General features: G+C 49.1%; 1 protein-coding gene across 1 annotated transcript in view; it reads left to right on the plus strand.

Moving 5' to 3' along the window:
• Positions 1-14013, plus strand: part of MUC16 (mucin 16, cell surface associated) — a 142097-nt gene that overhangs the window by 48612 nt on the left and 79472 nt on the right. Inside the window, exons 24-40 of the mRNA XM_066358084.1 lie at positions 2-37; positions 296-361; positions 1896-2026; positions 2120-2187; positions 2800-2972; positions 3840-3875; positions 4134-4193; positions 5729-5853; positions 6127-6194; positions 6810-6982; positions 7087-7122; positions 7302-7358; positions 9216-9337; positions 9681-9748; positions 11584-11756; positions 12091-12126; positions 12360-12425. Coding sequence (XP_066214181.1) covers positions 2-37; positions 296-361; positions 1896-2026; positions 2120-2187; positions 2800-2972; positions 3840-3875; positions 4134-4193; positions 5729-5853; positions 6127-6194; positions 6810-6982; positions 7087-7122; positions 7302-7358; positions 9216-9337; positions 9681-9748; positions 11584-11756; positions 12091-12126; positions 12360-12425 — 1494 coding nt within the window. The remainder of the gene's footprint in view (position 1; positions 38-295; positions 362-1895; positions 2027-2119; positions 2188-2799; positions 2973-3839; positions 3876-4133; positions 4194-5728; positions 5854-6126; positions 6195-6809; positions 6983-7086; positions 7123-7301; positions 7359-9215; positions 9338-9680; positions 9749-11583; positions 11757-12090; positions 12127-12359; positions 12426-14013) is intronic.

Below are 14013 nucleotides of genomic sequence, written 5' to 3' on the forward strand. Positions count from 1 at the left end.
GGATTCACCCCTTGGAGCTCCACACTCATCACCAGCAGTGAGTATACAATTGGTATCCCGCTGCCCCCACACCAGCCAAGGAAGGAGCTGACCCTCCTCATGCCCTCTTATGTCCTCTCCACAAGGGAAGGCACTCCTGGGAGGACACAAGATCTTTACTTATCCCTCATGCCCAGTTCTGGAGGGAATCGCAGCTCAAGCCCCGCATGCAGTAAACCCAATGAATAATATCTGCTGCTGGCATTTCTGCCATATGAATGCCCTTCTGCTCTCACTGACAAGGGCCTTTCTACAGCTCCTGGGACTTCCACAGTTGACCTTGGCAACTCTGGGACTCTATCTTCATTCTCCAGCCTCACAGGTAAGGACCAGTCAATGGCACATCTGGTAGAGAGTGCCTGATGAGTAAACATCTCTGACATTATTCACTCAAATAAAGAGGAAAAGGCACAGTAAACCTAGTAATAATGAGTCAATCAACAAACCTATTGAGCACCTACTCTATGCCAGACCCTGGAGGTACAGCAGGGAACATAAAAAATATATATATCTTCCCTCATAGAGCTTATATTCTTGTGATAGAAATATATATATTGTGATGATGATGGTATTAATTATGAGAGTGAAGATGATGATAGTGATAATGCGGATGATGATGGATGTGGTTTTTACTAATAATAATGATGGTGATGGTGAGGTGAAGGATGATGATGGTGGCGATAATAAAGATGATGGTGGTGCCTGTTAGTGGCATAGTGGATTGGGTGTCAGCCCAGGACGCTGAGGGCCCTGTTTGAAATCCTGAAGTTGCCAGCTAGAGCACAAGCTTGTCATCAACATGATCCCAGGATGGCTGGCCTGACCTCAAAGGTCACTGGCTTGAAGCCCAAAGGTCACTAGTTTGACCCCAAAATCACTGGCTCAGCTTGAGCCTCCCGGTCAAGGCACATATAAAAAGTGATCAATAAAAACAACTAAAGTGAAACAGCTATAAGTTGATGCTTCTCATCTCTCTCCTCCCCCACACCCCTTCTTCTCTCTCTCTTATAAATAAATAAATAAATAAATAAATAAATAAATAAATAAATAAATAAATAGATGGTAATGGTGACAGTGATGATGGTGGTTATCAAAAGGTAACAGATCATATCTGACATAATTGAGTACTGAATATGGACCAAGTGCTATGCTCAAACTAATATTATTTACTCTCCTTTTAAAAACTTTTTATCATCTTAGGCAAGGAAGGCATGGGAAATTTTTATTATCACTCACTTTAAATTCTGTTGCTTATTTATAAAATAAATACGTTGCCCACTCTTGCATTTTCTCTGTATTTGGGCACTATGTTTGTTTCTGTTGACCTCAAAGTAAGTAACCTGCTGCATGAGAAAACTATGTCTGACTGCTTTGTGTCCCTTAGTGTCTACTGCAGTGAGTTGCGGATGGTGGTCTATAAGAAATACGTGGATTCTCCCAGGAAAGGAAGGAATGACGTATGATTCGTTGAGATGTGTGGAAACACTCTTTTCCTTCCCTGGTTCTGATCTTTAATTACTGTCAGATTCTACCCGGTACAAATGTATGACATCTGTGTCATAGCCAATGCTCTTGATATCTGGAATTGGTTCTTCTCCCAGAAGCTCTGATAAAAGTCTTGGTGTCACATTAAGGACCTCCAAATCAGAGCTTCTGGGAGAAGAACCGATTCTAGATACCAAGAGCATTGGGTATGACTTACATGGTGGACTCTCCTGCTTTGGATTAAGAACAAAGCTGGGTAGAGCCCTGTGGTGAGGAAATCAGAGCCCATATGTGTGAGGGCTCAGAGGCTGCAGGTTGGACCAAACAGAGTCCTAGCAGGCTCAGGATAGGTCCTCTCATCTGCCTTCCAGTTGCAGCAACAAGCCCTACCCTGGTGCCATTTTCCCTCAACTTTACCATCACCAACCTGCCGTACGTGTCAGAGATGGGGCATCCAGGATCTGCAAAGTTAAACACAACAGAAGAGGTCCTACAGTCCATTGTAAGAGCCCTGAGCTGCCTGCTGCCCACTCTTCCTCATTGCTACCTAGCCCCCTTCCCTTCTCCTGCTTACCTCCCTCTTATTTCTCTTCAGCTTGGTTCTTTGTTCAAGAACACCAGCATCGGCCCACTGTATTCCAACTGCAGACTGACCTCACTCAGGTGAGATGCTCGGGAGCGATGCTCATGGTCCACACCTCCCAGACCTAGTTTCTGTTTTCCGCCTGCGCGTTCCTCACATGTAGCAGGCTCTGGGTACCCATGATGCTGCTCCTACTGAGCCTACCCCAGTCCCCGTTTCTCAGCCTTCTGTTTTGTCTCCTGGCAGGTCCTAACCAAGGTGTAGAACATCTCTCAGGAGTTAGAGCCTTGTCATTTCTGCAGTTAAATTGTACCAAGGGATATTTAAAAAGCAAAAACTGAACAGTCCTTGTGGCATGCACATTTCTTAACCCACAATTCAGGTACTCAAAGATGATGAAAGTCTTGGTGCTACTCCCACCTGAATATTTTCTCACTTTGGCCTTAATCTCTGAGTGGGGTAGCAGGAGCCTGGCATGTGAAAGATGAACAAACATTGTGCCAACTTGAGTTTTAATCCACCTTCTTCATTTATTGATAAATAGATTCCAGATATATTGTCTCATTTTATGTTTTGCCTTCTAAAGAAGATTATTTCAGCTTTGTGGCTTTTCTAAATATTTCATTCTTGCAGCCTCCCTCACCATCAGTCTTGCGTATACCCTCATACCTGTGTTGCTTCTCACCCCCCAGGCCTGAGAAGAATGGGTGGGCCACCAGAGTGGACGCCATCTGCACCTACCACTCTGTACCCGCAAGCGCTGGGCTGGACAGAGAGCAGCTGTACAGAGAGCTGAGCCACGAGACCCACAGTGTCACCCGGCTGGGCTCCTTCACGCTGGACAGGAACAGCCTTTATGTCAACGGTGAGTGGAAGTGCTGCCACTGGGATTTCTGTGCCGACTGTGTGCTCTGGGCTCACGGCTGACATCTGAATCTCCTGTCCCCTGGGGTGTGGGGAGGATTGGAGCTTGTCCCAAACTTGCCAATGCCTTTGGTTGTTCCCTCAGGGCGTATGTCCACAGCTTTTCCAGAGATAAACTGAGAGATCAGACACTCAGTGAAGGGGGTTGGGGCAGATGGCAGAAGAATGAAGATGACAGATGACCTGATACAGAAATTCTTCCTTCTGCTCTAGTAGTATTCTTTGGGGTTTGTTTATGGGGTCTTTGTTCTGAGGGTGCTCCAAAAATGCTGCTTAAATCCATTCATAAACATTCAATGAGCCCTAGATATTTTTTTTTTAACAGAGACAGAGAGAGGGACAAATAGGAACAGAGAGACTGGAAGGGAGAGAGATGAGAAGCATCAATTTTTTTGTTGTGGCACCTTAGTTGTTCATTGATTGCTTTCACATATGTACCTTGACAGGTGGGGGGGGGGGGGCTCAAGCAGAGCCAGTGACCCCTTGCTCAAGCCAGCGACCTTGGGCTCAAACCCACAACCTTGGGCTCAAGCCAACAACCTTTGGGCTCAAGCCAGCAACCATGGGGTCATGTCTATGACCCCATGGTCAAGCCAGCCACCCCGTGCTCAAACTGGTGAGCCTGTGCTCAAGCCTGATGAGCCAGCGCTCAAGCCAGTGACCTAGGGGTTTCAAACCTGGGGGTCCTCAGCTTCCCAGACTGACTATCTACTGCACCATCACCTGGTCAGGCTGGCCCCAGATTTTTTACACATCCTCCCAGCCCCCTCCTTATGAGTCTTTATCCTCTCTCTCCCTGTTTCTCCAGGTTACACCCATCCAGCCCTGACATCCACCCCCAGCGGTGAGTAGCAATTTGTGTCCTGTCGCTTTGCCATGGGGCCCATCTCTTCTCTCTGCCATCTTTACCATGCTTCTCCAGGGAGGGGAAAAAAGGCAGAAAACTTTGATTTTTCCACACCTTCACTCCCCTGCTCAGAAAAGAGAAGCCTGGTATGGGGTTGAGGATAAACAGGGAGAGGATCGAAGGTTCCAGGATGGACCTGCTTTGGCTGGGAAAGCCCTCATCCACCATGTTTGATTCACTGTGATTTCTTTTCAGCGACTGTGGCCTCCACTATCTCCCCAGCTATTTCAGCGACTCCAGGTCCAGTCTCCATAGGTAGGGCTTCCTCTCTGTAGTTCTGAAATGAAGTGTAATGACCATTTCTTTATTCAATGAGAATGCATTTAGTGCTTCCTGAAGAAAAGGCCCTGGTAACGCAAAGCAAACAGAACAGTAAGGGGCCTCCTCTTTGATGGTCTTCCAGCAAGACAGACAGACAGTAAAGAAGTGAGGCTATAAGTAGGTGTTGAATTACAATCAGAATGGCCTTGGGTGAGTTTGCAGAGGTGCGTGGTGGGGTATAAGTGGGCGGAGCTTCTTTCTCTAGTCTAGGCTCTTTAATTTTCGTTTCCAGGAAATGGGAACTACATGAGCTGTTCATACTTAGAAATGCCCTCCTTCAGGTTCTGGTCAGGGATGTCAGCAGATTCTGGTTGGAATGACCACTCCTAGGCTCCCACTGGGTCATGATAGACTTTTATAACACCCACTGTCCCTGATGAGGCTCCTAGATGAGCACACATTACCACTGTATTATTCAGTTCTATCATACTCACTAGTTAGGGCCTCCTAAAATAAGGTGACCAACTTTTTTACAATGAAAAGAAGACAAAAATAAATTGAAGAAAACAATATTGTAAATAAAAAAAAAAACATTTTATTCATTGCAACAATAATACACCATAATATGATAAATGCATAATAAAAACATTTGTAATATTTTATGTTGTAATTATGCTTACCTGCCTACTAATTTTTAATAGTTGTAAGAAAAAAGTACTCATTTAGATACAAATACGTCACATCACACGCAATGGATCAACTGCATCGATCAAATACAGACATTTACAGGTTAGTCTTCCAATATCAAAAAGGAGGACATGTAGGAGGACACTTCGAGGAAGGATGGAACTTACAAAAGAAGGACAGTCCTCCCTAAAGGAGGACGATTGGTCACCTTACCTGAAAGCATCTGGACCCTTGTTCACTGAGTCGAGAATGAGGTCACTGCAGGTGGGACCTGCCTATGGTCCTAGGTGGAGGGGTGAGGATAAGAACACAGATTCCATTTAGGTTTATGTGATTCAGGGCAAATTATTTAACTTCCCTTGGGCTTAGTTTTTACATCTGTAAAATGGATATAAAAACACTTCCTTCCCCTAAAGGGTTTACCTCAAAGATTAAAAGAGTTCAATGTAAGTAAAGCACTTAAAACAGGTCTTGACCCATAACACAATGTGAACATTTCTTCAAACAAATTTTTTAAATCAATAAATAAATGGATCTCATAGAAACAACTTGGGTGAAAAATAAAAACCTTAGGAAAAGAGGCTATGTGTCTGGAATTTTAGCAACTGGAGGGTCAGATGTATCTGTTCTCTGTTTATGGAGAGGTTACCTCCATGGCGCAGTTTCTCATACTTGTCCCCAGTGCCCCTCAGTTCATACTTGTCAGGTCTGCTCTCTGTTGAAGCTGCTTGTTGGGGAAAAGGCTCCCCCTCCTCAATGTGTGATAACACACTGTGGGATGCCCCACACTCGGGCTCACTGAGCGTAGGGTGGGCTCAGTGGGCATCTCCCCTCCACTGCAGCCACTGGCCCTGCCCTGGTGCCTTTCACTCTCAACTTCACCATCACTAATCTGCACTATGAGGAGAACATGGGCCACTTTGGTTCCCGGCAGTTCAACACCACGGAAAGAGTTCTGCAGAAACTGGTGAGAGCCTTGCCCACTTCACACCTGCCCCAGCCCCTGAGGCTGGCCCACCTAATCCCTGCCACACCCACAGAAGTAAATGCTGGCCCACCTCACTCTTGCCCCAACTGCCAATGCAAATCCCATCCACCCACTGGAGTCACACCTGTGGAAGTAGACTCCACCCCCCCCCATCTTTGTCTCCATAGCCGCAAGCCCCAACCGCTAATGCCAGCCCCATCCGTCTCACTTCTGCCCTGCCCAACCACTCACTTCCTTCTCCCTTCTCTGCAGCTCAGAATCTTGTTTAAGAACAGCAGTGTGGGGCCCCTCTACTTGGGCTGCAGACTGACCATGCTAAGGTAAGACCTTGGAATAACCAGTCAGGACAGCCTCAGGTGCTCCTAGACCTGAGAAGTTCGGTCCCATTGCTTCCTACTCTCCCTGTCCACGTACCCAGCAGGGTTGGAATTCGGGAGGTGCATGCTCCAAGACCAATGCCTCTTCCAGGTGTACCTCCCCATCAACTGTCCCCGGGTTCTGCAGAGCAGGATTGAACCCCTAACCTGATCATCCTTCTGAACTCCCCCCTCCCTTCCCTTGGACTAGTGAGGGCATTTCCTTTAGGTTTTCGATTCTGTCCCCAGAATTTTCTCAAGCCAAATGTGTCTTTTGCATTTGCTTTAACCCCAAATTCCAGTTCTATACATCTCAAGTATAAGCTCTGCTGTCCTCAAGCCTTGAAGATGCAGGTTTCTGCCTTGTAATTAAAGAATAATTATCTCATCCACTGACTCTGCTCAAAGGCCCAGACCGGCTAGACATCAGTGAGCTCAGAGAATCTAAGTCAACTTCTCACCTCTCTACCAGCCTCCTCATTTCCTATTGCCCCGTCCTGTCCTTCCCCCAGGAATGTCAGGACCCCTCTTCAGGAACTCATTTAATTTATTGTCATCCCCCTTAACCACCCTTCCCAGGCCCAAGAAGGATGGGACAGCCACTGGAGCAGACATCGTCTGCACACACCGCCCTGACCCCGCGGGCCCCAGGCTGGACAGGGAGCGGCTGTACTGGGAGCTGAGCCAGCTGACCCGTGGCGTCACCCAGCTGGGCCCCTACACCCTGGACCAGGACAGTCTCTACATCAATGGTGAGGAGCTGCCATCTTTTTACATCTCAGCAGGGCCCAGATTTTCCTTTTTCCTTTTCCTTCATCCTTCTCTGTCCTCACCTTATCTTTCTCTCCCTATGTAGGTTACACCCACCAGACCTGGGCCACCACCCCCAGCAGTGAGTATTCTAAGGTTTAGAAGTCTTGTAACCCTGTAAGTCCCACCCTTTAGGAATGGAAAAGCCAAGAGCCCACTGCCTCCACACTCACCCCCTACTCCACCCCCAGACTCCAATGAATAGGGACCAAGGTGATATGCTGGTTCCCCACCCCAAGCTCATGGGTATTTTCTCCCCAGTGTCTATGGTGGCCACAGTTTCTGCCAGGATCACAGCTCCTCTCTCCAGTCCCACAGGTAAGCATTCTCTTCTCTGAAGACGCTCCCAGTCACTCCTGTTGGGTTCTGATCTCGGGACACAGAGGAGGGGAGGAGTGGTGGCATCACTCCAGTGTAGCCACAGGGCACTCAGAGTGCATGGCAGGCCTACCAGCCCCTGCAGTGTTCTTGAATACCAGTCCCACCCCCAGCACTCAGCATCCTAAGCCATTCTCTATAACCTGTTTCTGTAAACGACCGAGTTTCTGCAAACAAAAAACAAACAAAAAAACCTGGGTTTTTAAAATTGAATTTAGAAAGAGGAGAGAGAGAGAGAGAGAGAGAGAGAGAGAGAGAAAGGAGGGGGAGGAGTAGGAAGCATCAACTCGTAGAGTTGCTTCTTGTATGTGACTGGGCAAACCAGGGGTTTTGAACCAGGGACTTCAGCATGCCAGGTCATTGCTTTATCCACTGCACCCCCACAGGTCAGGCTGTAAGTAGTCCTTTACATATGCTTTAAATATACTCTTGAATGAGAATATACTTGAGAGGAATTATTCATGAAATAAGCCTTAGTAAGTCAATAAACTGAGTAAATTGGGGGAAAATTTATTTGGCAAATGGCCCCTCAGACAAATTCCCAGATGAGGCATTGAAGGGTGAACCTGGCTGGAAAGGTCCTCAAAGGTACTCTGGTAGGAGGAAGAAACTGGCTCGAGCCTAGATAAACTTATGGTCCTTAAGTATCCATTTCTCGTTTTTTTCTCCTGCCAGTTCAACCCAGAATAGGAATTTCAAGGGTGAGTAAGGAGAAATGGATGACCACCAGATGGCAGTAGCCTATACAAGATTTATTGGCAGCCTTTGGATTTGATGGGTAGGAGGACCCTCAGAGCCGACACCTTCAATGGACAAAATAAAGGAATAAACAAAATTGAAACAGACTCATAGAAACAGAAAACAGACTAATGGTTGCCAGAGGAGAAGAGGGTTGGGGCATTGAGTGGAAAAGGTGAAGGGATTAAGTACAAAGTGACATTCACAAATAATTACCACAGGGTTGTAAGTACAGCATAGAGAATATTGCCAATAATATTGTTATAACTCTTTATGGTGCCAGGTGGGTACTGGAAATATCAGGGGGAACACTTTGGAGAGTATGTGATTGTCTAACCACTGTGCAGGACACCTGAAACAAATTCAAAATGATATTGAATGTAAACTATAATTGAAAAATAAAAATTAAAAAAAAGAGGTTGTGGCATGGGGTCACTACTGAGGGGGGAAGGGCAAGGGAACCCCATGGGGGAGGGGACCAGAGAGGAGGCTGTGTGCCTCGATGATGTCACTCAGCAGCTCCGTGGGGCAGGGTCTCTGGGTTGGCCCACTCTGAAGGGCAGCAGGGGCTTAGGCTGTTCATAGGCACGAGCCTCATCCTTTTTATGGCTGTCAGATGATGGGTGCAGGTGCAGAGCAGTTCAAAGTGCTAAAACATACTTGTCTGGGCTATGCTTACAACTGGACATGTAAAAATTTGACTTTAGTCCTTGTAAGCTTGATTCAGCCTGCTGTGAAGTGGTCAATAACCTAGAGGCTCATAGGCAGGCACCATCTTTGAGTCACTAATGGGCACCCCGATACCACCGTCTTTACTTCTGTACGTGGCAGACAAAATATACCACTGCTGCCACTCCTCACCCTGCCACATGTCCAGCCTCAGATAAACAGGAACTGACACCCAAAGAAAGCCCAGGACAGGAGCATCCTTCCCCTTTATGTCCAAGCTGACGGAGTCCTCGGAGCGAGCAAGGGTTATGTTCCAGTACCCTTTGCACCACATCTGGCCCAACACTGACTCAGGTGTCGCTTCTCCCCCTCTCCCCCACGCCCCTGCAGCTGCTGGCCCAGCCCTTGTGCCCTTCACTGTCAGCTTCACCATCACCAACCTGCGCCACACGGAGGACATGCATCCAGGCTCTGCGAAGTTCAACTCCACAGAGTCAGTTCTACAGTATCTGGTGAGAGCCCCCTGCTACCCATTTTTCTTTCCAACTGCCGCCCCACCCCTCTTTGCTCCACTTTGGAGGATAGGGAGGGCTAGGGAGTCAGGCAGTTCTCAGTTCAAAGCTTGGAGCTGCCGCAGACAAGCGATGTGACTTTGGAGTAGTGACCGGTCTTGTGGTATTGTTTCCTCCTCTGTAAACAGGGACGATAACACTTATCCCAAAGGGTTCTTTGCTATAAGAGAATGAAATGTGGTATGAGAAGGTTAGGGAGCTGTTGTTTTATGTTAAAATGCTATATTTTAAATGATGATTAGTTGTATACTTATTTTTTACCCATCTGCTCCTTCCTACTCAGCTCCAGCCCTTGTTCACTAACAGCAGCATTGGTTCGCTCTACGCTGGCTGCAGACTGACCACACTAAGGTGAGCCTGCCCTTGGTCTGGCCTTCGGAGGTGTGGCAAGGTGTGGGCTGGCCGGGTTGGCCAGGGCTAGACTACGCTATGGGAAGCAAGGGGCCTAGAACCCTTAAGGAGGTGCTCACCCTCAGGTGCTAACCCTAGGCTTGCACAGCCCTAAGAGTTAGCCCGGCCCTGGCCGGTTGGCTCAGCGGTAGAGCGTCGGCCTAGCGTGCGGAGGACCCAGGTTCAATTCCCGGCCAGGGCACACAGGAGAAGCGCCCATTTGCTTCTCCACCCCTCCGCCGTGCCTTCCTCTCTGTCTCTCTCTTCCCCTCCTGCAGCTAAGGCTCCATTGGAGCAAAGATGGCCCGGGCGCTGGGGATGGCTCTGTGGCCTCTGCCTCAGGCGCTAGAGTGGCTCTGGTCGCAACATGGCGACGCCCAGGATGGGCAGAGCATCGCCCCCTGGTGGGCAGAGCGTCGCCCCCTGGTGGGCGTGCCGGGTGGATCCCGGTCGGGCGCATGCGGGAGTCTGTCTGACTGTCTCTCCCTGTTTCCAGCTTCAGAAAAATGCAAAAAAAAAAAAAAAAAAAGAGTTAGCCCGTCCTTAAATGTGCTATCTGGGTGTGGGTGCCTTGCTTGCCTCACCCTGTTCCCAGGCCAGGTGCTAGTGCTGTGTCCCTCCCACTTGAGATCATCCAATCAGACAGGCAGGCCTGCAGCTGTGAATGGGCCACACCCTACCACACTTAGAAGGACGTGGGCAGCAAGCAGCAGGGCAGCAAACAGCAGACCAGCAGGGCAGCACAAGCCATTTATTTTTTGAAGGAAAGCTCTTGGCAGTGGAAAGGCTGTTTTTTTGACATTGCAGATGACAGTCCACATACCAAGAAATGAAACCTCAATGGATAGGTGCTGGAGTTACCCTGGCTTAGATGTTCCATGTCCCAGAGGGAACCAATATCTCTTATAACAGCTCTGTGCATTAACAGGGTCACCTACATCTAAGAAAGCCTGTGCAAAGCTCTAGCTTCCTGATGGGTACTGATGGCCATTTAAGGTCCTTCCAGAAAAGATGTGGATCATCAACCAGGGGCCATTTTCATCACAAGCAGTGTCGCCAGGCAGTACAACTCACATTGCTCCTTTATCAAGTGTCTAGGAGTCCAGAGCTAGAAACTGCTTAACTCTGGGTACCTTCTATCCTGCTGAGGTGCCAGGGACACTGTTTCCCCCACCAGTGCTCGGTGACAGGACAGCCTGCTGGTCCCCCCAGGCTATCCCTTCAGGCCGAGCCTCTCCGGCTGCCCCGGAGAGACAGCACTGCGGGAGGCAGGTGGGCAGCGGTGGGGCCTCTGCTCTGCAGCATCTCCTGCTCAAATGCTCAGAGCCAGAGCTTGGGCTGGATCAGCCTTCTGAGAGCTGATGAGTCTCCATCCAGAGCTGCTATCCCATTTCCCTGGGAACTGTGCTGTGGCTGCTTTGTAAATATTCGTTTAATTCATTAATTAACTACAAGCACTTCTGTTGTACCTGGCTGGGTATTTTATATCCATCATTTCTGAATCCCATGACAACCCCAGCAAGTTAGTGTTCTCCATGCTGAAGACACTAAGATGAGAGAGCTGAGTCAGAGAGAAGCCATGTGGATTATTCAACAAGGGACAGAGCTAAGGTTGAGTTGATGGTTGTTGGACTCTAAGACATCCATTCTGGTCCTTGGTGGCTCAGAGATACCCCTTATCTTGTGAGTGTCTCACGCCTGGACCAGGAGAGCAGATAAGCAGCCATCCACAGACAAGAGGACTGAGAAAATGATGTCTCAGTCCTGTCTCCATCTCTATGTCCTCCTTTTCCCAGGTCTGAAAAGGGTGGAGCAGCCACTGGAGTTGATGCCATTTGTACCCACCGTTCTGACCCGGCAGGTTTCATGCTGGACAGGGAGCAACTCTACGGGGAGCTAAGCCACCAGACCCATGGTGTCACTTGGCTTGGTCCCTACATCTTGGACAGGGATCATCTCTATGTCAATGGTGAGCATCTGGTGGTGACAGTGTCCCCTGCAACACATGTTAGAGTTTTCTGTCGATGCTCTGAACTCTGGCCAGAGCACACAGCCATGTCTGCTTCTCAGTTTCTCTCCCCTTACTTTTCCTCTCCTTGGGAGGTCCCCATTCTCCACCATGTGTGTATGCATCATACACAGAGAAAGGTGGAAAGTCAGAGAACAGTTATAGGAGGCACAACTCACTGTCTATAGGGAGGCAACCTCTTGATAGCATCTGCTCTTCCACCAATGGCCCAACCCCTTCATCCTTTTCTTAATAACCTTTGAGACATCCCACCTCACTCTTACCCATTCTGCAGGTTACAGCAGACCAGCCTTAACCTCCACCCCCCATGGTAAGTGTTCAAACCTGAGATGGCCCCATGACCCTACAGTGATTGGTGGGGGCAACTGGGCAACTAGTTTCCCTCCCCTATAGCTAAGGCCTCAATGAGGGCAAGGAGGTCTTTAGGCCCTTATTATGCTCCTGCCCCCAACTTCTGACACAGTTTGGGCATCAAAGCCAAAGTGTCTCTGGCATCTCCGAGGTGAAGCTGCGTCGTTCTCATTTCTGATGCTTCCTCCTCAGTTTCTGAGACTTCCACACTCTCCTTGGGAACTTCAGTTGGTCCTACATCCTTCTCCAGTTCTACAGGTAAGAGCCTTCCCTCCATGTCCACTACCTTTCCAGCTACATGCCTCTGTGCTTCACAACGAGAGACCAAGACAGTGTGCACGGGCAGGTCAAGGCAAGGGGACAGTGTGGGGAGGGTAAATTCTGGGGCCACACCCTCAGGGCAGCACAGTCTAGCTCCATCCTTTGGATGGAACTCTGTGACTTCAGGTTTTCAGTCCGCAACTGAAGGTGTAGCTCCTTTTTTTTTTTTGTATTTTTCTGAAGTTGGAAACAGGGAGGCAGTCAGACAGACTCCTGCATGCGCCGGGATGCAGGGATCTACCCGGCACACCCACCAGAGGGCGATGCTCTGCCCATCTGGGGCGTCGCTCTGCTGTAACCAGAGCCACTCTAGTGCCTGAGGCAGAGGCCAAGGAACCATCCTCAGCGCCCAGGCCAACTTTGCTCCAATGGAGCCTTGGCTGCAGGAGGGGAAGAGAGAGAGAGAGAGACAGAGAGAGAGAGAAAGGAGAGGGGGAGGGGTAGAGAAGCAGATGGGCACTTCTCCTGTGTGCCCCGGCCAGGAATCAAACCCGGAACTCCTGCACACCAGGCCGATGCTGTACCACTGAGCCAACCGGCCAGGGCCAGGTGTAGCTCCTTTTAATGCACACTTTGCTTTCTGTTAAGGGTTTGTATCAGTCAGCTCTTACTGTATAACAAATGAGCACCACGTCTACCAGTTTAAAACAATCATTTACTGCTATTCATGAGTATATAGGTCAGCTCTGCAGCTTGTCTGCACTAGGCTTCCCCATGGGCCTGCGGCTACCTATAGACTAGCTAGGTGACTCTGCTTCTGTAAAATGCCTGACTGATGGGTGGGGTGCCTCAGTTTTCATAATCCAACAGACTAACTCCAGCTCATTCATATGGGGGTCCCAGAGTCCCTAGCAGCAAGAGAGGTCATGCCTCAATGCATAAAATCCTTTCAAGCCTCTGCTTGGATCACATTTCTATTGTCTCATTGGCCAAAGCAAGTCATGGCCATGTTAGAGTCAAGAGATGAAGAAATAGGCCCCATCTCTTGGCAGAAAGGGCTGCTAACACCACATGGCAAATGTGTAGGTATATAAAGCTGAAGAATTGCTGGCCATTTTTTTTTTTTTTTTGTATTTTTCTGAAGCTGGAAATGGGGAGAGACAGTCAGACAGACTCCCGCATGCGCCTGACCGGGATCCACCCGGCACGCCCACCAGGGGGCAATGCTCTGCCCCTCCGGGCGTCGCTCTGCCACGACCAGAGCCACTCTAGCGCCTGGGGCAGAGGCCAAGGAGCCATCCCCAGTGCCCGGGCCATCTTTGCTCCAATGGAGCCTTGGCTGCGAGAGGGGAAGAGAGAGACAGAGAGGAAGGGGGGGGGGGTGGAGAAGCAAATGGGCACTTCTCCTATGTGCCCTGGCCGGGAATCGAACCCTGGTCCCCCGCACGCCAGGCCGACGCTCTACCGCTGAGCCAACTGGCCAGGGCCTGCTAGCCATTTTTATAATCTACCCCAAGTGACCTGCCAAGGAACTTGTGACTACATGGCCTTAAGTGACCTGAGGTGTGAGGGGAGTCAGTTAGTG

Source organism: Saccopteryx leptura, unplaced genomic scaffold, assembly GCF_036850995.1.
Source record: "Saccopteryx leptura isolate mSacLep1 unplaced genomic scaffold, mSacLep1_pri_phased_curated manual_scaffold_41, whole genome shotgun sequence".
Taxonomy (NCBI): domain Eukaryota; kingdom Metazoa; phylum Chordata; class Mammalia; order Chiroptera; family Emballonuridae; genus Saccopteryx; species Saccopteryx leptura.